The sequence below is a fragment of the Aethalodelphis obliquidens genome, unplaced genomic scaffold (genome assembly GCF_003676395.1).
Source record: "Aethalodelphis obliquidens isolate GAN/ISIS:26980383/991018 unplaced genomic scaffold, ASM367639v1 scaffold52, whole genome shotgun sequence".
Taxonomy (NCBI): domain Eukaryota; kingdom Metazoa; phylum Chordata; class Mammalia; order Artiodactyla; family Delphinidae; genus Aethalodelphis; species Aethalodelphis obliquidens.
In genome coordinates this window covers 307,919-328,975 of record NW_020837996.1, presented here as the reverse complement: position 1 = coordinate 328,975, position 21,057 = coordinate 307,919, and the positions used below count along the sequence as shown (strand labels likewise).

The window sequence follows — 21,057 nt, the reverse complement described above, 5'->3', positions numbered from 1 at the left end:
CTGCCATGGCCTCTCCCGTTACGGAGCACAGGCTCCGGACGCGCAGGCCCAGCGGCCATGGCTCACAGGCCCAGCCGCTCCGTGGCACGTGGGATCCTCCCGGACTGGGGCACGAACCCGTGTCCCCTGCATCGGCAGGCGGACTCTCAACCACTGCGCCACCAGGGAAGCCCCCTTCGTGTTGATTTTTAGTCCCTGTAGAATTAATTCTTAGTGTAGAAGGTTTTGAATAAGGAGATGTAGAAGAAAACAGTAAGAAATCATTGTACTACCATCCAAAGAAAGCCACTATTACCATTCAGCCTACCCTTCTACACATAAATTTTTTTTTTTTTTTTTTTATTTTTATTTTTCTGGCGGTCCGCGGGCCTCTCACTGTTGTGGCCTCTCCCATTGCAGAGCACAGGCTCCGGACGCGCAGGCCCAGCGACCATGGCTCACGGGCCCAGCTGCTCCGCGGCATGTGGGATCTTCCCGGACCGGGGCACGAACCCGTGTCCCCTGCATCGGCAGGTGGACTCTCAACCACTGAGCCACCAGGGAAGCCCTACACATAAATTTTATTTGTTGTGTTTCTCCCCTGCAGGTTAACAGGGTAGGCGTAGTTACAGTCACCCTCTATATACAATCTGAATCCTGCTGTTTTATTACTTAAATATAAGCATTTTCCCTTATTTCATAGTTTCCAAAATGTGTTAGCAACAGCTCTAGTAATTCCATTACGGCATCATTTACTCAACTGTTCTTCTAGTTTTGACCGTGTAAAAGTCATTTGCAGTATTCACGTATTGTAAATAATAGTGAAACCTACAGTTTTGTATGTCTTTGGAGTTGTGTTGCGTGAGCACCTTCAGAAAGCCTGGCATCTGGAGCAGAAGCTGAGTAGCCATGAGTTGGTCCCCCAGGGCTGGTGGCTGGGGGGCTGGGAAAGCATAGCTGAGGGAGGGGATGTGGGTGAGGTCCTGGAAGGGGAAGGGACAAGGAGGCCAGTGGGCAGCTGCAGGAAGGCGGGTTCTGGGCCCAACATTGTGCTGAGTGCTTGTACATCCATGGAGTGTTCACACCCACTGAGGGCTTGGTAAGCGCTGGGGCTTCACACACATTTGCCCAGTTACTCCTCACAACAGTCAGATAATGTGAGGATTATTGTTATTTCCATTCTGCCAGGTGAGGAACCTGAGGTGGGAAGAATGCAAGCCGCTGTTCCCTACGGCTGCAGAGAGAAGCAATGCGGCCAGAATAGGACCCGGGTAGCTGGTTCTAGGAGCACCTTGCTCTCAACCCCCACAAGCCTCTCGACACCCTTGTGTAGTTGGGATTATTATCCCCACTTCTCAGGAAGAAAAACTGAGGCTCAAGGCAGAGCCACCCAGCGAACAGTGCCTCCCTGGCAAGTAGCAGAGCTGGGATTTGAAACCGCAGCAGCTGCTGGAAAAGACCTGATTTTCATCAGGGTCCTGGAGGCTGAGATGGGGGTGGGGTGAGGGGTGCACTGGGAGGAGAAGCCTTCTGCCCCAAACTCAGACTCCGGGAGCCGCCCCTGTGCTCAGACTCTTCCAGATGAAGATGTGTTTACTCGGGTGCCTTCTCTCACAGGAGAGGAGGACAAGAAGACCAGAGAATGGCCATGGGGAGGGGAGGGACATTTACCGAGGAGCCATCGCGCCTCTAGCGCCATCCCCTTACCTTCACATTTCATCTTCCCAGCATCACATGCTGTGGTTTTATGCCCATTTACAGGTGGGAAAACTGAGCCTCCGACTGGTTTCGGGTTCCTCTCCACTACACGGTGTTATCTTCCTGGCATGAGCAAAATACTCCCTTAAATGTGGGGCAGGCAGTCCTGGGGGTCCTGAAGTGGACTTGGGTGGTCAGTGGCACAGATAACAACAGCCATCCAATCATACAGTGAACTGGGTTTTGCTTTTTGGTTCTCCTTCAGGCTTTCCTGTTTGTGTCAAAGAAAGTTATCAGTTAGGTGCTAATCTATCTTTAATACCTTATAGCACAGCCTTTCTAATTAGGAGAGGGTTAGGAGGGCTTTTCAGGCAGCAGTAGCTACACGGAATTTAACAGCATCGTCTGTGTTTCCACTGCCTTTATTTTCAGGGTAATCTATTTGAGGGAAAGTGATTCTGGTGGTTACTGTAATGATAAAACAATTCCGTTTGCAATTAATTCCATCACTTTAAAGAAAAATGTTAAGTACAAAATAGAACTGTGGGTTTGGCAAAAATCATGCACTTGGTACCTGAACGCATGAGGTTTGGGAAACACAGGAGGCTTAGGACAGGGTACACTGTTGGCAATTGGAAACTCAGAGGGCTCTTCCCGCCTCTGACCGGCTGTGTGGCCTCGGCCCAGGCATTCGGCCTCTCTGTGGCATCTTTGCCAAGTGGAGTAATAGTGACTCTGCCCTGGCGGTTCCACAGAGTTCTCCGGCAGGACTCAGGATGAGGTAATGAGCCTGTGGAGGGGCCATGGAAAGTGGGGGAGGGCAAAGAGGATTACATAAGATAACCAGTGTGTGTGAATGTTCCTGGCAAGCGTTAGCTGTTTGCTGTGGATATCTTTAAGGTGACCCAGCCGGCTTCAGGACTTTCGCCTTGTAAGAGCAAGCTGTACCCTGCTGGAAGGGCAACACCTTTCTGGAGTGAGTTTGGGGGAAAGAAGAACAGAGAGAAAGGAAGCTATGATGTTGCTGGGGGCAGTTCTGGTGCCCAGCTCTGCTGCCGCCGCTGGTGGTGATGGAGGTGGTGGTGGTGATGATGGTAGTGATTTTGGTGAGGGCAATACTGGCAGTGACAATGGCAATGGTGTGTCCAGTTGGAGGGCCTGAGGGCTTTTGTATCCATAGAGAAGCAACAACTCAGGAGCTCTGTGGGGCTGCCCGGAGGAAGGGACTTAGATGTGTTCTCTGGGCCTTCAGAGCTTTTCAGGAGCCTACGAAAATGTCTGCAAACTCACACACACACACACACACACACACACACACACGTACACACACAACTACCAGATCTAAAAGACAAAAAAGACCCCACAAAATTTCAAGTAATAATTGTTTAATTGGAAATTTATGACAGCTAGTGAGTGTCAGCTCATTATACTGAACAGCTAAATATGAATCCTATTTTCTGTGGAATGTGTCCTATGGACATTACAATGCATTTATTATGCAGTATGGGGTATGCCTCCAGAAAAAAGAATACGTAGGGCTCTATAAGGTTTTTAAATGGCCATGACTGAGTGGCAAATAACTTGTAAGATAGTAAGCCCCCCATCGTTGGAAGTATGCAAGGCAATCAGGGATGACTGCCTCTCTGGGATGCTATAGAAGGGGTTCCTGAACACCAGATGACCACTGAGTTTTGTTTCTACCCAGAGCCCTCCTATTTTATTAGTTTGGGGGCTCCTGATTCCTTCTCTCCCACCCCCTCCAGACACACACACACACATCAAGTTGCTGGAGGAAACCTTTGAAATATTCTAAGCTTTTTTGCTGAGGAAACTGGGGGTACTAAACTAGTGGGAGGTAACGTGGCAAGTCAGAGTCACACCAGGGACTCAAACTCAGGGTCCAAATTCCCAGCCCAGTGCCCTCTCCACCCCTCCCCTCCCCGCAGGGGAGTTTTGCCCCTGGGTGGCAGAGATTCAGACCCCCCTGCAAACATTGGCGATCCAGGGTCTCACCTCCCCCAGAAGAACCAAGGTAGAATTTTCATTTGGCCCTGTCCAACCCCTGCCCTGAAAAGTCCACCCCAGGTCTTTCCCACACTTGCCAGCCCACTGCTGGCCGTGGGCTTTGGCCAAGTTACAAAACAGCATAAGCCTCAATTTCCTCATCTATAAAATGGAGATGAGTAATGGTGTCCATGTAAGAGGGTTGTTGCAGAGAGATTAAACTGGATAATCTAAAATACTTAGAACATTGCCTACACTTTCCAAACGCCCCATAAATAGGATATTATATTATGATGGTTGTTTTCAGTATGCATCAGTCAATCCAATAAATATTAATTTATTTAATAAATTAAGAGCCCCCATTAAGTGCCTGTCCAGGAACAAAAAATTGATCCTGGGGCTTCCCTGGTGGCGCAGTGCTTGAGAGTCCGCCTGCCGATGCAGGGGACGCGGGTTCATGCCCCGGTCCGGGAAGATCCCACATGCCGCGGAGCAGCTGGGCCCGTGAGCCATGGCCGCTGAGCCTGCGCGTCCGGAGCCTGTGCTCCGCAACGGGAGAGGCCGCAACAGTGAGAGGCCCGCGTACCGCAAAAAACAAAATTAAAAAATTGATCCTGGTCCTCACGATGCCTACATTCCACTTGGGAGAGAGATATAGGGAAGCAAGAAAAAAAGCCAAGAAAAGTTGTGCTCTGCAGAAATGGCAGGGATGTGATGGAAGGTCAAGGGAGCTGCTTTGGGGGTCAAGGAGGACCCCCTCCACAGAACTGATATTTGCTCCAAGGTGCCAACGTCCGCATCGGCAACAGATCACAGGCAGAGCCCCAAGGAGGAGAGCGCAGCATGTCCAAGGCACTGGGGCAGGGGCACCGTGGCCAGGTAGCCACTGAGTCCTGAGGGTAAGGTAGGAGGTCAAAGAGGTGGGGCACAGATCCCATGGGGCCTTGTGAGCCAGAGGGAGTGTGTAAAGGGACAGTGTGGGCGTGACAGAAGCAGGAGGGTGGTGCCGGGGACTGAAGGGAGTTGCAGGATGCCTGTCGGAAGCAAAAGTCCAGGCAAGAGATGGCGCTGGCTTGGACTAGGACCAGGACGGCAGCAACCAGGGAAAGTAGCCGCATCCGAGATGTAGGTATTTCAGAGGCAGGATCCACTGGCTTGCTGATGGGTTGGATGCTGGGGATGAAGGAAAGACAGGAGTCCAGGACGATGCTTGAATATGTAGCCTGATCCCCTAGGTGGATGAAGGGGAGGCAGAGGCTGGACAAGAGACTCAGGGATCTTCCCTCAGTCCCAAGTTACGTGCACTTTGTGCCCACGATGTCCAGAATAGTCAAATCTAAGGAGCCAGAAAGCAGGTTGGTGGTTGCCAGGGACCAGGGAGAGAGAGTGATTGCTTAATGGCCGCGGAGTTTCCTTTTGGGGGTGATGAAAATGTTTTAAAAGCAAATAGAGATGGTAGTTACACAACGTTGTGAATGGACTGAATGCTACTGAATTGTACACTTTGATTTTACGTTATGTGCCTTTCACCTAAATTGAAAAAAAAATATGAAGGAGAAATAAAGACTCTCTTAAACAAGCAGTGACCGAGGGAATTTGTTGTCACCAGATGCGGCTTCAGGTTCCCACATCAGCCATTGGCAGAAGCCAGGTAAATGGCCTGGGGTCTTTCACTGAAAAGAAAACACCACAAAAAGAACCGGTCGCACAAATAGTCAGCGAATGAACTGGATTAGATGCATGTCTTGGAGGGGTGGTTGGCTTGGACACTCAGAGACTATGGAGTCAGTCAAAGCCCTGCCTGCCTCTTTACCAGCTGTGTGCCCTCGGACAAGTGACTTAACCTCTCTGAACCTGAGTTTCACCATCTGTCAAATGGGAATAATAATAATCTCTGCCTCACAAAGATATTAAATTATCTGTGGGTGCTCAGTAAATGGAAAAGGTCAGTGTCCTGGCCTCTGGTCCAGGTCACCTTCCCCCTCACCGTGATGCTCGAGTGATGACATTCATCATAAGAAAATGTCTACTTTGATGCCACCATCCCTTTCTGGGCTGGTAGACACACATTGAAAGGGTGGGTGGGGCTCTTCAGTCACAGTTACAGAACCTGCCCCAAATTCCAGACAATATTTGAGTCTGTTCACCTCTCAGGTGGTGCAGAGGGGACCCCCACCCCCCCAGGAGGCTGCAGTGCTTGGGACAAGATGAGCTTGAGAACAGAAGTGAAAATGAAAACAATCCTGGTTTCTGGCCCCTCGTGGCTCAGAAGAAATGAAAGAGTGGGACAAAAACTCAGACCACCAGCAGCCCAGGGCCTTTCTCTCTAATGAACAGCCTCAACCAGAAATCTGTTAACTGCCTTAAGAGGCTCTTACCAAAGGTCCAGCCCACTGTGGGGAAATAGTTAGAAATCTGCAACCGCAAAGATCAAAGACACCCTGGAATGGTATTGCAAAGGTGGAAGTATTTTCTGCTGCAAATGCCCGGGCACTCGAGCCCTCTCTTTGAAAAGCCCTAAGGGTGGTTTCTTTCTCTATAGGAAAAGTGAAATAGTAACAGCTGAGAACAGGGATTCTGGAGTCAGACAGACTGGGGTTCAAATCCTGACTTTTCCACTTGGTGATGTTGAGACTTTGGGCAACTTAACTTTTCCGAGCCTGCGTTTCTGCATTTGTAAAATGAGGAAAAGGTCCCTTGCCACAGGATGTTGCAATAAAGCATAAGTGAGAGGATGTGCAGAGAGCCCCAGGCGTGTTATGAAGTAAGCATCCTACAGATGTTAATGAGGGAGAGAGGCCTCATTGATTGATGGCTGACTGGGATCCAGAGATCTGGGGTCCCAGATGCTACCAGTTCCCTGGGCAACCTTGGGCCTGTTGATTGAACCTTCAGGGCTGCCTAGTGCTTTCAAAACTGAATCCAAACTCCTTAGCACGCCACCCACAGCCACAATTCCACCCCCACCCTGAGAATCAGCTGGAGAGTTTGGCAGAGGCCAGATCATGCAGGGCCAGGGCTTGGCAGGCACTGGCATCTTTATGCAAACAACAGGGGAAGCATTGGAGGGGCCTGGCCTGACCGGCCCAAGGCCTGCGCAGTGACTGGGGAGAGAGGTCCCTGAGGGTGATGAGCTTGGAGCGGTGGACTTACAATTAAGGGGCTCCTGACTGAGCAGACCGAGCGCCAGCCCTGGCCTGGAGCCCTGATCAACCAGGTCCCGCTCCTAAGCACCCCGTGAGCACACAGCTGCCTTTCCTTTGCTGTTGTTCCCTCTTCCCCGTGTGCCCTCCCTCTTCCCTTCTCCACCCGCCAAACCGTGTGGCCTGGATGTTAGTTTGGCAATAGGTGACATCTACCCCAGGTAAGAAGATTCAAAAGGTCCCAAAGGGCATATGGTGAAAGAAGTCTTCCCCCCACTCTTTGCCCAGCAATCAGTCCCTTTGCACATGTGCCCTTCCTGGGCCAGTCTGTGTGTCAATGCATGACTGCACACACACGTTTTCCCCTTAGGCATGTCACACTCCACACATGTGGAATCCATCCCACATCAGCCCGAAAGCCTGTGACAGTCCTTTTTTTTAATTCTAATTTTTATTTTTTATTTTATTTTTATTTTTATTTTTTTGTGGTACGCGGGCCTCTCACTGACGTGGCCTCTCCCGTTGCGGAGCACAGGCTCCGGACGCGCAGGCTCAGCGGCCATGGCTCACGGGCCCAGCTGCTCCGCGGCATGTGGGATCTTCCCGGACCGGGTCACGAACCTGTGTCCCCTGCATCGGCAGGCGGACTCTCAACCACTGCGCCACCAGGGAAGCCCTAATTTTTATTTATTTTTTATTGACGTATAGTTGATGCACAATATGATGTAAGTTACAGGTATACAATATAGTAATTCACAATTTTTTGATTAAACTCCATTTATAGTTATTATAAAATATTGGCTATATTCCCTGTGTTGTACAATATATCCTTGTAGCTTATTTTATACATAATAGTCTGTACCTCTTAATCCCCTACCCCTATATCACCCCTCCCCCCTTCCCTCTCCCTACTGGTAACCACTAGTTTGTTCTCTATAACTGAGTCTGCTTCTTTTTGTGGAAAATAGTGTGGAGGTTTCTCAAAAAACTGTAAAAAGAACTACCATATGACCCAGCAACTCCACTCTTGGGTATATATCTGAAAACAACAAAAACACTAATTTGAAAAGACCCATGCACCCCAATGTTCATAGCAGCACTATTTACAATAGCCAAGGTATGGAAGCAACCTAAGTGTCCATCAACAGGTGAATGGATAAAGAAGATGTGGTACATATATACAACAGAATAGTACTCAGCCATAGCGAAGAACGAAATCTTGCCATTTGCAGCAACGTGGATGGACTTGGAGGGTATTATGCTACGTGAGATAAGTCAGACAGACAAAGACAAATACTGTATGATATCACTTATATGTGGAATCTAAAAACTACAACAAACCAGTGCAACAGTCCTTTTGATGACTGCACTGCATACTGTCACCACAGGCAATTTTACACCATTTCCAGGTCACACGACAAATTCCCAGGAGTGCAACTGCTGGGTCAGTAGTCTGTTTTTAATATTCATGGGGTTTTCCAGGCCCGATAAAACGTTGCCTCCTGCACACACATGTGCACACACACACACATGCACACAGCTGTCACCGGCCACCACCCACAGCATCGAACCTCATTCCCCCAGTTCGCACAGCCTCTTGCTGCCCCCATCACGGGCCCTGCGACTCACCGCTAGGCTGTGTCTGAACCGCCGGGGGCTGGGACCCCCCTCGTCCTTTAGGTTAGTCTCCCGGCCCTGGGCCCACATCTTGCCCTGGGCTCCTGTGTGAAGGTAAGAAGGGGCCCCAAAGCGCTGTCGGCCTTTCGGAAGTGGAGCTGCAGCCACCGTCCGGGCCTCAGTCATATGGGTCAGCATCCCCTGTGCGGCGGCCACTGTGGGGTTTGGAAGGCTTGTCTTCCCTCCTTAAAGAATGAAAGTCACCCCGCTGACGTAACTCCCACCTCTCAGGCCCCTTTGGGACTCCTGCCAGGGGCAGAGCTCCCGAGGGTCTGATGCTGCCGCCAATTGCTGATGCCCTCGGCACCAGGTACCCAGGACGTTCAAAACGGCCAATGACAGGGGGAGCGTTCTGAGACGTGATGGCTCATAAAGCTGAGGGACTACCTGCCAGGGGCCCAGTGACACCAGCATCTCATTACCTGTGGTGGTAACTGGGAGCGGCCAGCAGGGCCCAGCTGGGCTGACCCCCGTGCCGCTCCCCCCAGCGCCTGATGTCCCAGCAGGATTAGCCAGACCGGAGCAGTCTTCTGCCTTGCAGTCACATCAGCCTCCGCTCACACTCCCCCCTCCACCCCCGAGGCTTCCCATGGTTCTGTGGTTAAAATCCACCATCTCTCCGCCTCCAAGTGTTTATAGGGGCTGTTCTCTGTGGCATCTGCTTGTTCCCCGTTTTCACTGAGTTACCTTTTTCCTGTCTGTACAGATCTCAACTCACATATCCCCCAGACCAAGTCAGGTCTCCACACGACATATTCCTGTGGCTCCCTACGCTGCCCCTTTATATAACTGTCAACACACTGCAGTTAAATCAGCAGCTCTGCCGTGAGTTACTTCACGTTCGCCCCACGCCAAGCTGTCGTAGAAGCTCCAGGATGTGTCTGCCGGGCTCACCGCTGTACCCCAGCACCCAGCACAGTGTCTGCCTCTAAACAGCACTCCATAACTATATGGAACATACGTGAATGCTATTTCCTGGTTGTGCCGCTTTAGATAATAATAGAACATAATATTTATTATTATGAAATAATAATCTTATACTATTATTATGTATCATGTAACCTGCCATGCGCCAGGTACTAAGTGTTTTACAGACTTTTACTCTCTGCATTTTCACATTCACCAAGTGAAGAAGGACATATTATTATACCCATTTTACAAATGAGAAAACTAAGGCTCGGAGAAGTTGCAGTCTTGTGCCCAAGGTCACAGAGTTATTAAATGATACCACTGGGATTAAAACCCAGATCTGTCCAATGTCTAAGTCCTTGCCTTTCAGCCCCTGGGGCTCCCTTCGCTTCTCTGAGTGTCAGTTTTTGCAGAATAAGGCTCAAACGACCTACTCCGCAGACTTGCCCACCGGCTCCCCCAGAAGGTCCCTGGCACGCAGTGGTTACCTGCTGAATATCGTTTGAAGAAAACAGTTGTAAATGATTGCCTGGAAAATCAGATTCATCTTCAAGGTCAAGTGAGAAACCCAAAGGAGCCTTAACTGATTTCCCCAAATTGCTGGCTACTCCCCCAGTGGCTGTGCCTGGGGTAACAGTAAAAGGGAGCTTCATTTTAATTCCTAATGAAAAGAGAAAAGTGTTGGACTTGTTTTGATAAAATTTGATGGGAGGAGACTCCAGCCCCCAGACTAGTTAATCTTCTAGATGACTTCACCCCTCTGTTGGCAAACAGAACGTACCACCTGTGGCATCTCTTCTGGGATTTTGTGGGTGAGGATCAGTGAGAGGGGAGTTGGGGCATCAGGCAGACCCGGTTGGCCTTTGGGCTATACCTCCGCTGGTGGGGTGACCTTCAACCCTTCAAGCCCCCATTTTCTTTGCTGCCACAGGGGAGGGTTGAGGAGGGTAATGATATTCTGTATTCCACCCACCACAACTCATTCCTAGGGAGACACATTCTGATGGGGAATCACCAAGGACCACACTCAAAGGAGAATTTTCCTAGGGCCCTGGAAACTCAGAATTCTACCCACTGGGGTTAAAGAACCCCTCCTTCCTGTGCACCCCAGAAATCACAAGCCTCTGCCAGAGGTGGGTATAAGTGGGAGGTAAAAGTGAGAGGGGATGGAGCAAGAAGACTCTGGAAGACTTCCTGGAGGAGGTGACAGAGGAAGCCAAGTCTTGAAGGAAGAGTGAGAGTTCCCCAGACATGGAAGGGAGGAAGGGCACTCCAGGCAGTGGGAAGAGCATGTGCAAAGGCACAGAGTCAGAATGGGCCTAGGACTTTCAAAACCAGGAGGAATTAAATGCCACCAGAGCTGTTTCTCAAAGTGTTGTCCAACTAAAGGGCACTCGGCAGCAGGAGCTAAGGCTAAAGAGAGAAGAGAGAACCAGGTCACGAAGAACCTTAAATGTCACATCAAAGATCTATCTATACTTAAAGGCAACCAAGGCTGGTATTGGGAAGTGATCAAAGCAGACTTCCCCGGGTGGAGCCCAGCACAGTGGGTTTCATACACACCTGTGAGCACACTGAGTGCATTTAACATACTCAACTGTGGCTGTTCTTCAGGGCCAATTGGCCACCGTGGCCTCCCAGAGGCACTTGATGAGATGAGTCAGACTGAGCGGGGCCCTGCCTCTTGTTACCGCCGCATTTGCTAGGTGATGACCGTAGGTGAAGGTCAGAAGACTCCCCAGGGAGCAGTGAGGGGCACAGCAACCCATGAGCAAGTTCTCCACAAAGTGCCTTTTCAGAGGTCCTTAAGGCAAAGATGAGATGATGTAAGAGGAAGCAGTGTGACACATAGAACTGCAGCATCTGTGGTCAACCTGCGAGATGGGGAGAGGAAGTGGCTGAAGCCGGTTTTAATGAATTCCGTATCATTTTCACACGCACACACACACTCTGTGTACCCTGGACCTCTCCCTTAGACAACAAGAAATGTTTGCTGGATGGATGGATGGACAGGACAGATGGATAGGTGGATGGAAGGGGGAGAGAGGTGGTCCAGATCCAGGACCTGCTTGCTGACAGACACAGAGCCATATTAACAATGCAAGGTGACAGCCGTATAACTCAGTACAAAGTGCAGGAGAGGGTGCCCCTGCCTGCAGGCATTCAGGACGGGTTCAGGGTGCCCCTGATTTTGGAAAGTTCACTTTACCCCACTTCTCTTTTACAAAAGACCTACATTAGTACCTGTTTTTGCTAACTGAAAGAAACCCAAGGAGGATTTTTGCTTTGATGAAAAAAAGTGAAAAGCAAAAATAGCATTCAGGTTTGTCTTGCGGTAAGCCATTATAGAGGCAGCCTGCACCCCAAGCATAAGGTGGCGCCCCTCAGAGCTCCTTCCCCAGGAACCACAATCAGCATCTCAGCATCGAGCCCCCGTAGCTGTGAACTGTGTCTGAGCATCTGTGCTTTATCTCGATTTATTTTGTGCATCCGTTGGCAAGACGTGTCCTAAGGTAACTTCTTCTTTGCTTTACGCCATTTCAGCTTTCTAAAGGTTTCAAAAGAATGCTGTACTTTCAGATTGGGGCGGGTTGGTGGGGGGAAACGTGTTTGAGCCAGGCCTTGAAAAGGGAGTAGTTGACTGAAGACAGGGAAGAATGGGACTCCAGGTGAGAAGACAGCAAAGGCAAAGGCAGGAGGGAAGAGACGTGCTGCATTTGGGCAAAGTCCTGGTTGCCTGAACGGCAGAGTTAGGGGGACAATTACAGGGCTGTTTGGTGAGGTCCACTTAGAAGGACAAGTTGAAGTCGGGTGCAAGAACGGGCATGAGGGCAGGCTGGAAGGGTGTGAGCTGAGTTTGAATCCAGGCTCTCTGGACACTTAATGGGGTGAGACGTCACTTGGCCTCTCCAAGCCTTGCTCTCTTCAACTGTTAAATAGAGACAGTGATTCCCCTCGCTTGGGGGTTATTGTGAGGATGAGATGATATTTCACTTAATATGTATGATATCACCTTGCCCAGGACTCTTCTACAGTACAGACGTGCCATCCTTGGTTGAACCATTCCCCTGCTGATGGACACTCGGGTTGTCTCCCATTCTTTGCCACTTGCACACCTGCTGACGCAGACGTCCTTCTTCACGGCTCTTCTCGTGGTGGTGCTTGTATTGCCACAGCCTAGGTTCTCAAAGGAATGAGTTAGATCTAAGTGATCCAGAGGGGTGTCCGTTATATAATAGGAATTTTAAGAGAAATGAGGAAAAGAAGTAGCAATGTAATGTGTACAGTGTGTGTAAAAAATGTGTACAGTGTGTACAGTGTGTAGTGTCCTACATGGGTCTGGTACATGCAGAGCCTCAGAGAAAGAATGTATGGTCTCCATCACACCAAATGGTGAGCAACGGTCACCTCCCTGGCGTGAGGGCTTGGGTATGTGATGGCCCAAATAGTTGGCCCTTCCTGTATACCTCAGGACCCTTGGTTTGCTGCAATAAGCATGTCATTGCTTTTAAGATTTGAAAGGAAAGTTCAAGAAAGTGTTTTTTTATATGAACCGTGATAGTGACAATGACGGTGATCATGGTTAACAGTGATCTTGGGGGTGCCTTGACCCTCTAGGGCCATCATTCTACCCACAGATTGGCAAAAGATCCTGCCTTCACAAAGGTCACTGGAAACTTCTGGGAGTTAGGCTGCAAGACAGAAACATGACAGGGGTGGTTCTTATTTGAAACCCCAAGAAAAAAGGAACCACCACTCTAGCCCAGCCTGCTAGAGTGGCAGAAGGTGACCAGGAGTTGGTGATCCCTGCACCAACACAGTGGTTATGACTAAATGATGCCTCTCGTATTCAGGTTGCAAAACCCCTCCAGGCAAGAACCTAGGAGAGGCTTAATTTATGTCAGATGGTAATGAGCTTGTTTCTGAGAGGGGTTCCGCCGTCAGCCTGATTTTCTGCACACTCCCGGATCCCAGGAGATTGCCTGCTCTCTGGAAAACCAGGATCAGCTTGAGATAAAGGGTCCAGGAATCAATCAGGGCCTTAGCTTGTTTTGCATCAATTGGAATCACAGAATATCACCAGTAGGAAGGACTTTAATCTGAGATTTAACCAAGAAGTATTGCACGTGCAGCCATCCTGTTGAAGTGATGTTTGCCGAGAGACAGGAGGTAAGAAGGAAGGAGGAAGGAAGGAACTAGAAACAACAGGAATACCTGTGATAGAGTGATGATAAATAAAGCACAGCCAGCCATCCTGGGGACTGTTATGCAGCCATTAGAGTGAGCTCTGTACCAGCTGACCTGGAAAGTGAGGTTTAGAGAGATGTTAAGAGCGGGTGTGGAGAGGGGCTGCAGTTGGCAGACTACAACAGCAGGCTAGATCTTGTCCTCTTCCTGGTTCTGTGCAGCCCATGATCTGAGAATAGCATTTACATTTTTAGCTGGGAAATTGTTTTAAAGAGTTTGAGAAAAAAAATTCAAAGAAGAAGAATATTTTGCAACACGTGAAAATGATGTAAAATTCAAATTTCAGTGTCCATAGTAAAGTCTTCTTGGAGCACAGCCATGATCACTCATCTGCACATTGTCTGTGGAGGTGCTTTCACACTAAACAAGAATTCAGTAATTGCAGCAGAGACCTTGAAGAATGCAAACAGAAAATATTCGCCACCTGGCCCTTTCCTGAAAAAGTCTTCTGGCTCCGCATTTAGAGTACGGTGACATTTTGTAAAACGAGAGTGTGGAACACTGTTTTCGGCGCTTTATCGGAGTAAATGTATTACATTTGCTTATTTTTTCATTCATTTTATCATTTTATTCATCATAGGCTTAATGCCTACTGGTGGGGCCAGGTACTGGGAACTAGCAGTGAACAAGCAGATACAGCCCCTGTTTTCATGGAGCTTAGAGTCTGTGTCTAGATCTTTCTTTCTCTAGTATAAACAACCCTAGCCCCTCCAACCGTATCTCACATGATGACTTGGTGGTCCAGCCCCTTGCATCCTGTCTCCCATCCTCCTCCCGCTATGTATCTTGATTGCTTCTGTCCCTTCTCAGGAGTGGTGCCTGACTGGTCCCATGCCTCCTGGCGTCTAGAAGGGAGGTCAAGGTCTAGAAGGGTTCGTCTTGAATCAGGTCACACTCTCGGTCTGGTTTCAACATGCTCAACACTCAATCTTTACATTTCTAGCTCACGCTCTCCAGTGGACTCCAGAGGGAGAGGCAACAGTGCTAGACCCCCGTCATGTGGATGGGAGCAGCCACCCGCTATGGAGAAGGCTGCAGCCATGTCTCCACATGATGCCTCCCCAATAAAACCAAAGCCACCTCCAGACTCATGCCCCAGTGCGTCAGTCTCTATGCAAAACCTGGAGAGTGGAGATCTGTTCAGTCCCAGGAGGAAGCCGGCTCTGCCACGGGGTCATTTGAGGACTGGGGTTTGAACCAGGAACCTCGCTTCAAGGACTAGCTTTCCCTCATCTTCCTTCATGCTCATGCCCAACACCTCCTAAGAGACAGCTTTACTTACCTCTAGAAAAACAGCACTGGATCGGTCATTGCAGCCTCTCCACATCTGTACACTTCTCTTGGCTCTGTTGGGCAGCTTGGAGCCCAGTGGTGGACATAATTGACCCTTTGGGGAGCTGGAAGAGAAGCAGCCAGGGGCCGGAGGCAGGGGAAGGAGTCATAGGGTCCCAGGATGGCGTCCAATGGCACGACCTCTTCCTTTTGTCTGGACCCTGCTGCGTTGAAGATCACCGTCAGCGTGGTCCTCACCCTCTTCATCCTCATCACCATCGCCGGCAATGTAGTCGTCTGCCTGGCGGTGGGCTTGAACCGCCGGCTCCGCAGTCTGACCAACTGCTTCATCGTGTCCTTGGCCATCACTGACCTACTCCTCGGCCTCCTGGTGCTGCCCTTTTCGGCCTTCCACCAACTGTCCTGCAGGTGGAGCTTCGGCAAGGTCTTCTGCAATATCTATACCAGCCTAGATGTCATGCTCTGCACGGCCTCCATCCTCAACCTCTTCATGATCAGCCTCGACCGGTACTGCGCCGTCACAGATCCCCTGCGCTACCCCATGCTGGTCACCCCTGTCCGCGTCACCATCTCCCTGGTCCTAATCTGGGTCATCTCCATCACCCTATCCTTCCTGTCTATCCACCTGGGGTGGAACAGCAGGACTGAGCCCAGCAGTGCCAATCACACCATCCCAAAGTGCAAAGTCCAGGTCAACTTGGTGTATGGCCTGGTGGACGGGCTGGTCACCTTCTACCTGCCTCTGCTGGTCATGTGCATCACCTACTACCGCATCTTCAAGATCGCGTGGGATCAGGCCAAGAGGATCCATAACGTCGGCTCCTGGAGGGCAGCCACCATCAGGGAACACAAAGCCACAGTGACCCTGGCAGCCGTGATGGGGGCCTTCATCATCTGCTGGTTCCCCTACTTCACCGTCTTTGTTTACCGTGGGCTGAAAGGGGATAATGCCATCAACGAGACCTTCGAAGCCGTGGTTCTGTGGCTGGGCTATGCCAACTCAGCCCTGAACCCCATCCTGTACGCTGCTCTGAATAGAGACTTTCGCACAGCATACCAGCAGCTCTTCTGCTGCGGCCCCACCGACCACAGCACCCACAGAACTTCTCCGAAGCCCAACAGCTCTCAGCTGACGAGGATTCCAAGCCAAGGACCCAGGTGGCAGGAAGAGAGGCCCCTGAGGCTCCAGGTGTGGAGTGGGACAGAGGTCACGGCCCCCCAGGGAGCCACAGACAGGTAACTGCCCCGGCAGCTTGTGTGTGGGGCGGGGCACAGGGACGGGGTCCCACTCATGGTAACAGCTGTTCCCGAGGCGCTGCTTTGGATGTTATGTGCTGGGAATTCTTCATGAGCACTTGGCAAACCTCGTGTTATTCCATCCTCCCAAACACCCCCTGAGGTAGAACTTTTTACCTCCATTTTTAAAAGGAGCAAGTCAAATCGCAGAGAACTTGGCCAGGGCCACACAGCTGGGATCTGGATAGAGCTCCCCTGACTCAGAACTGGTGGATCTTTTTCCTAGCTACCTCGTCCTTAAAATCAGGAGTCCTAAGTTTGAGGTCCAACTCGGCCACTTAGTTAATGGTCATAAGTGTTCACCTAAATCTGCCAGGACGGCCCTCAAATGGCCATGGAATAATGCTGCTGCCTGGGGGTTAAATCAGACCCCACTCAGCCCACCGTCACTGAGCACCTTTTATGCATCAGCTCTTACTTTGGGGGTGCTCAAGTGGAAGGAGAAAGAGGACTGGCCAAGGTGGGAAGGCAAAGCCTTGAAAGCCAGGCTTGGACATTGTACTGTAGGTCTTAGGGGAAGATGGAAGGATTAGAAGCAAGGATGGGTATAACCCAAGCATCTCTCTACTTTGGAAAGAGGGCTCTGGTTGTCCCCTAAGACATGGACCAGAAGAATGAGATGGGGACAGCAGTGAAGGGGGGATGTGGTACTGGTCCATGAGAGAGAAGAGAACAGAGCAAAATCTAGGAAGCTATTAAAACATAGTCTTGTAGACCATTGGATGTCTGGGATGCAGGAGATGCAAGAGAGAGGATGCCCCAGGACTCCACCCCCGAGAGGTACCCAGGCTGAAAAGATAAACAGGATCAGAATGACACTGAGATCAATTCACTGCTGACAAAGCCCATGCAAGGTATTAAGGGGTACCTCACCAAAGACCTGAGTGGCCTGAGGAAGCTCACACATGGAGAGAAGGTTTATAGGTCTGAGCAAGCTCTATCTAGCTGTCGAGAGGAATAAATGAAAGGATGCTGGTAGAACATCTGACACATACAAATGCTCAATAAATGTCGCTTTCCTTTGTCTTCCCACAGACCATGCCTTTGCCCCCCAGAATGCTGGTCTGTGTGACCGACTCATCCATCCATCCATTCATTCATTCATTCACAAACATTTGTCAACTTCCTATCACATGCCAGGAACAGTGCTGAGCACCAGGGATGTAGAAGTGACATTGTGGCATCTGTTTTGATGGACAGGTATGGCTAGTCAACTGTACAGCCTCGGTCTCAGCTCTGTGGCTTGAGCAAGTCTCTGCCCCTCTTGGGCCTCAGTTTCCTCATCTCGTAGAATGTGGGGTCTGTCCTCAAGCAGCCTGCCCAGAGCCACCTGAAGCACACATGTGCTAAGGGGCACCAACAGGCTCTATGACCCCCGGTAGGATACTTGTCCTCTCTCGACCTTTGAGCATCAGACTTGAGAAAAGCTTGCATGGACTCTGCACACTCACACCCTCTGGGTGCTGGTCCCTGTGGAGCACTGTGGGGATGAAACTGCCCAACTGGACCCCTCGGCCTTGTGTCCCTCTGGTCCTTGTAGGAACCAGGTGTGGAGGGTCCCGCCATAGACTTTGGTCCCGGGCCCTCCACCCGTCCACTGCTATCCTTATGGAGCAAGCTTCATTGCTCCTGCAACCAGCCTCCTCCAGGCCTCCCTGCCTCTGGACTCTCCCTCTCAAATCCATCCTCCAAGCCACCTAAAGGCATCTCTCCAAAATGCAGACGGGAAGGCTTCCACGTCTGGCCTTGATAGATAAGATGACCCTGTCCTCCCACACTGCCTCATTCAGGAAGCAGACTCTGGTACAAAGCAAATTTAGTTCACAAAACAAACAAAGGACAAAGCACGGGGTGTGGACTCTAGAGAAGGCTGTTGACGCTGTTCATTCTGGTTGCCATCCCACTTCCCACTGCTCTTACCTGTGGGACCCGGGTTAATAGGCTGCCTCTACCCCCGATCCTTAGGGAGCCACGCAGCAGGCACTCACCAGCAATGGCCAGGCCTCACTGAACACCCACTAGGTACCAGTTTTAGGTTTGCCACTATTTCTATGTATTAATCTTTCTGTGACGGCATCTCATCCCCACCCCTGTACCAGGTGCTAGGGTACAAAGGGAAATAAAGCCAGCCCCCCATCTCATGCCACCGCCTGTCTGGTTGAGGAAGAGACTGGCCATGTTTCAGAGCAGCACGTGCCCAGGCTTGACACCCAGTGTGCAGGGCAGCCAGAGGAGGCAGCACCTGGCCCAAAGAGCCCATCCCCGGGAGCAGACCTCTGAGCTGAGCCTCCAATGTGGAGGGGAAAGACCCGTTCCTCCAGGGTGGCACGCTGGGGCAGGGAGCGTCCACCTCCTCTTCTGATCATCACAGCCACCCTGGCCACCAAGGCCAGCTGAGAGGCCGTGCCTGCCTGGGTCACACACAGCAGCCGCGGAGCAGAGGGGTCCGGCAGAGAAGGCTGGGGAACCAGCTGAAGGGCCTTATACTATGGTTGGGGGCATGGGGATCCAGGAAGCCAGGAACAGCCCGAGTTTGATTTTCCAGTAGAGGCTGCCAGGGCGACTGGGGACTTGCGTGGCCCACCATAAGGTTGGCTTCCAGCTTCCCTGATGACCAATAGTGTGTCCTTCCTGCTTCCCGTCTGGGAACAAAACCCAGCATTGGCCTGACAGAGAGCCCTTATCCCTGCCAAGGGGCCAGGTGTCTGCCCTTGGTTGGTGATGGCGGAGGTTGCAGGGGATTCGGGCGGGGGGCGGCACAGTCGCGCAAGGGGAGACTCCAAGAGACAGTGGCTGAGCTGTCTGGTCCTCCCTGCCCTGAGGCCAGCCAGCAGTCATCTCCCCAGCAGGATGCTCTGTCTGCCCCTTCCTGATCCCATTGTCCACCCTTACCCTGCCCCTCGTCACCTCTACCCTTCTCTGATCCCAGCTCCCCAACCTCACCCCTTCTGCTCCACCGACCCTGCTCAGTAACCCCCACTGCTTCTACTGAATACAGGCCTGCATTCGTTTCCAAGGTGGGGCTGCTGTAACAAATGACGGCGAACTTGGTGACTGGAAGCGAGACAGATTTCTTTTCTTACAGTTTGGGAGATCAAGATGTTGGTAGGGCTGGTTCCTTCTGGAGGCTTCAGAGGAGAATCCATCTCCTTGCCTTTTCTGGCTTCTGGGGGCCACCCGCCCTCCTTGGCTTATGGCCCCTTGCTCACATCACGCTGACCTCTCGCCTCCATTGTCACATCGCCTTCCCCTCTTCGGTAGCCAAATCTCCCTCTGCCTCCTTCTTTTAATAAGGGCACTTGTGATTCCATTTAGGGCCCACTGGGATAATCCCGGATGACCTCCCCATCCCAAAGTCCTTAACTTAATCACATCTGCAAAGTCCTTTTTGCCATATAAGATGACTTTCTCAGGTTCCAGCGATGAGGATGTAGACGTCTGGGGTCCACGTTCAGCTACCACAAGTCCCAGCTCCCCAGCTTAGCACTGGAGACCCTTCATGATTTGGCCCCTGACCACCTCCCGACACCATCCCCAGGCCCACACCCACCCTCCAGCCCCTTCTGCCCCCACCGAAACAAACCACTGAGAGTTCATTCATTCGCAAGCACTCACCGAGAATTTGCCACATGCCAGCACTGTTGGGGGTGTAGCAGTGAGCCATGCAGAGGCCCTCTTCCCAGAGGTTCTCAAAACGTGGGCCCCCAGCCAGCAGCAGTCTTCTGGGAGCAAAGTAGCTGACGTCGGGCCACACAGCCTCATCCGTCCGTGGCAGAGCTAGGATTCCAGCCCAAGCCCGTCTGACCCCAAAGCCAGGCTCTTTCCGTGAGGAAGTGCTGAATGGACATGAATTTAGCCCAGGCTCTGAGTGCTACTTCCATAGACAGCAGATGGGGAAACTAAGGCCCAGGAAGGCAAGTGCCCTGAGGCCCAGAGCAAGCTGGGGTTGGGGCAGGGAGTAGACCCTGTACCTCTGGACCCCTGCCCAGGGCTCTTGGGTCTTTCCCCATACACTCCCTTGCCCTGCGTTATCTCCCCAGGCAGGGAGATAAGACTCCTGGGCACCAGCTGTCTCTCTCCGGGGTTGGGGGCGGGGGCAGGCTGGTACTTCCTCCTCTCTGCAGAGGCCCTGTGCTTGCGGCTGTCACCCTCCCAGGGGCTGGAGTTTGAGCTCAGGAAGAAGAGGCACAAAGGGAGGCCAGGAGCCACAGGTGCCCCCCGACTGCCAGCTCTCTCCCCTCACAGGCCTCTTGCCAGCATTGCCAGGGCCCGCCCTCCTTCTGCTGCCAGTGAGACAGCATTTCGTCCAGCTGGGAATGGGCCTCTGCTCTGCCCTTCTGGTGCTCTTGGACTATGATACAGAGCTCTTATCCTGACCGACAAGGCCCTGCCCTGGCCGACGCTTTCCGCTGCCCTAACTCCTCCTCTGGGCCCCTCGGTCCTGTCCCCAGGCCACGCTTAGTCCCATCCCACGCACCCTCCTCTCAGCCCAAGGCAGTCTTCTTACCCGTCTTGGGACAGCCTCTCTGTTCTGTGTCTGCTCCCCAAGACCGCAAGCTCCCTGAGGGCAGGCTCACATCTCTGTTGGTCCCTGTCTAACACCTAGCACAGTACCTGGCACAGGACGCCCAGTAATATTTGTTGAATGAATAAGTGAATGAATGAATGCATGAATATCTCATTCTAGGTCCCCAAGAGCCCTGAGAAGTGATTAATACCACCAGTCGCTTTAGAGATCAGGGAACCAAGTCTCGAAATGCCAAGTTCCAGGAACACAGTGGGAACTCAGAAATTCCTGGTTCCCTTTTCT

General features: G+C 51.4%; 1 protein-coding gene across 2 annotated transcripts in view; it reads left to right on the top strand.

Moving 5' to 3' along the window:
* HRH2 (histamine receptor H2) overlaps positions 1 to 21,057 on the top strand; it is a 48,616-nt gene that overhangs the window by 10,521 nt on the left and 17,038 nt on the right. For both annotated transcript variants that reach the window (XR_003428245.1, XM_027084259.1), the window contains exon 2: positions 14,602 to 16,187. Coding sequence is in view for 1 of the 2 variants with exons in the window: in XM_027084259.1 (XP_026940060.1) it covers positions 15,112 to 16,187 (1,076 nt within the window). In the remaining variant the exon portion in view is untranslated. The remainder of the gene's footprint in view (positions 1 to 14,601; positions 16,188 to 21,057) is intronic.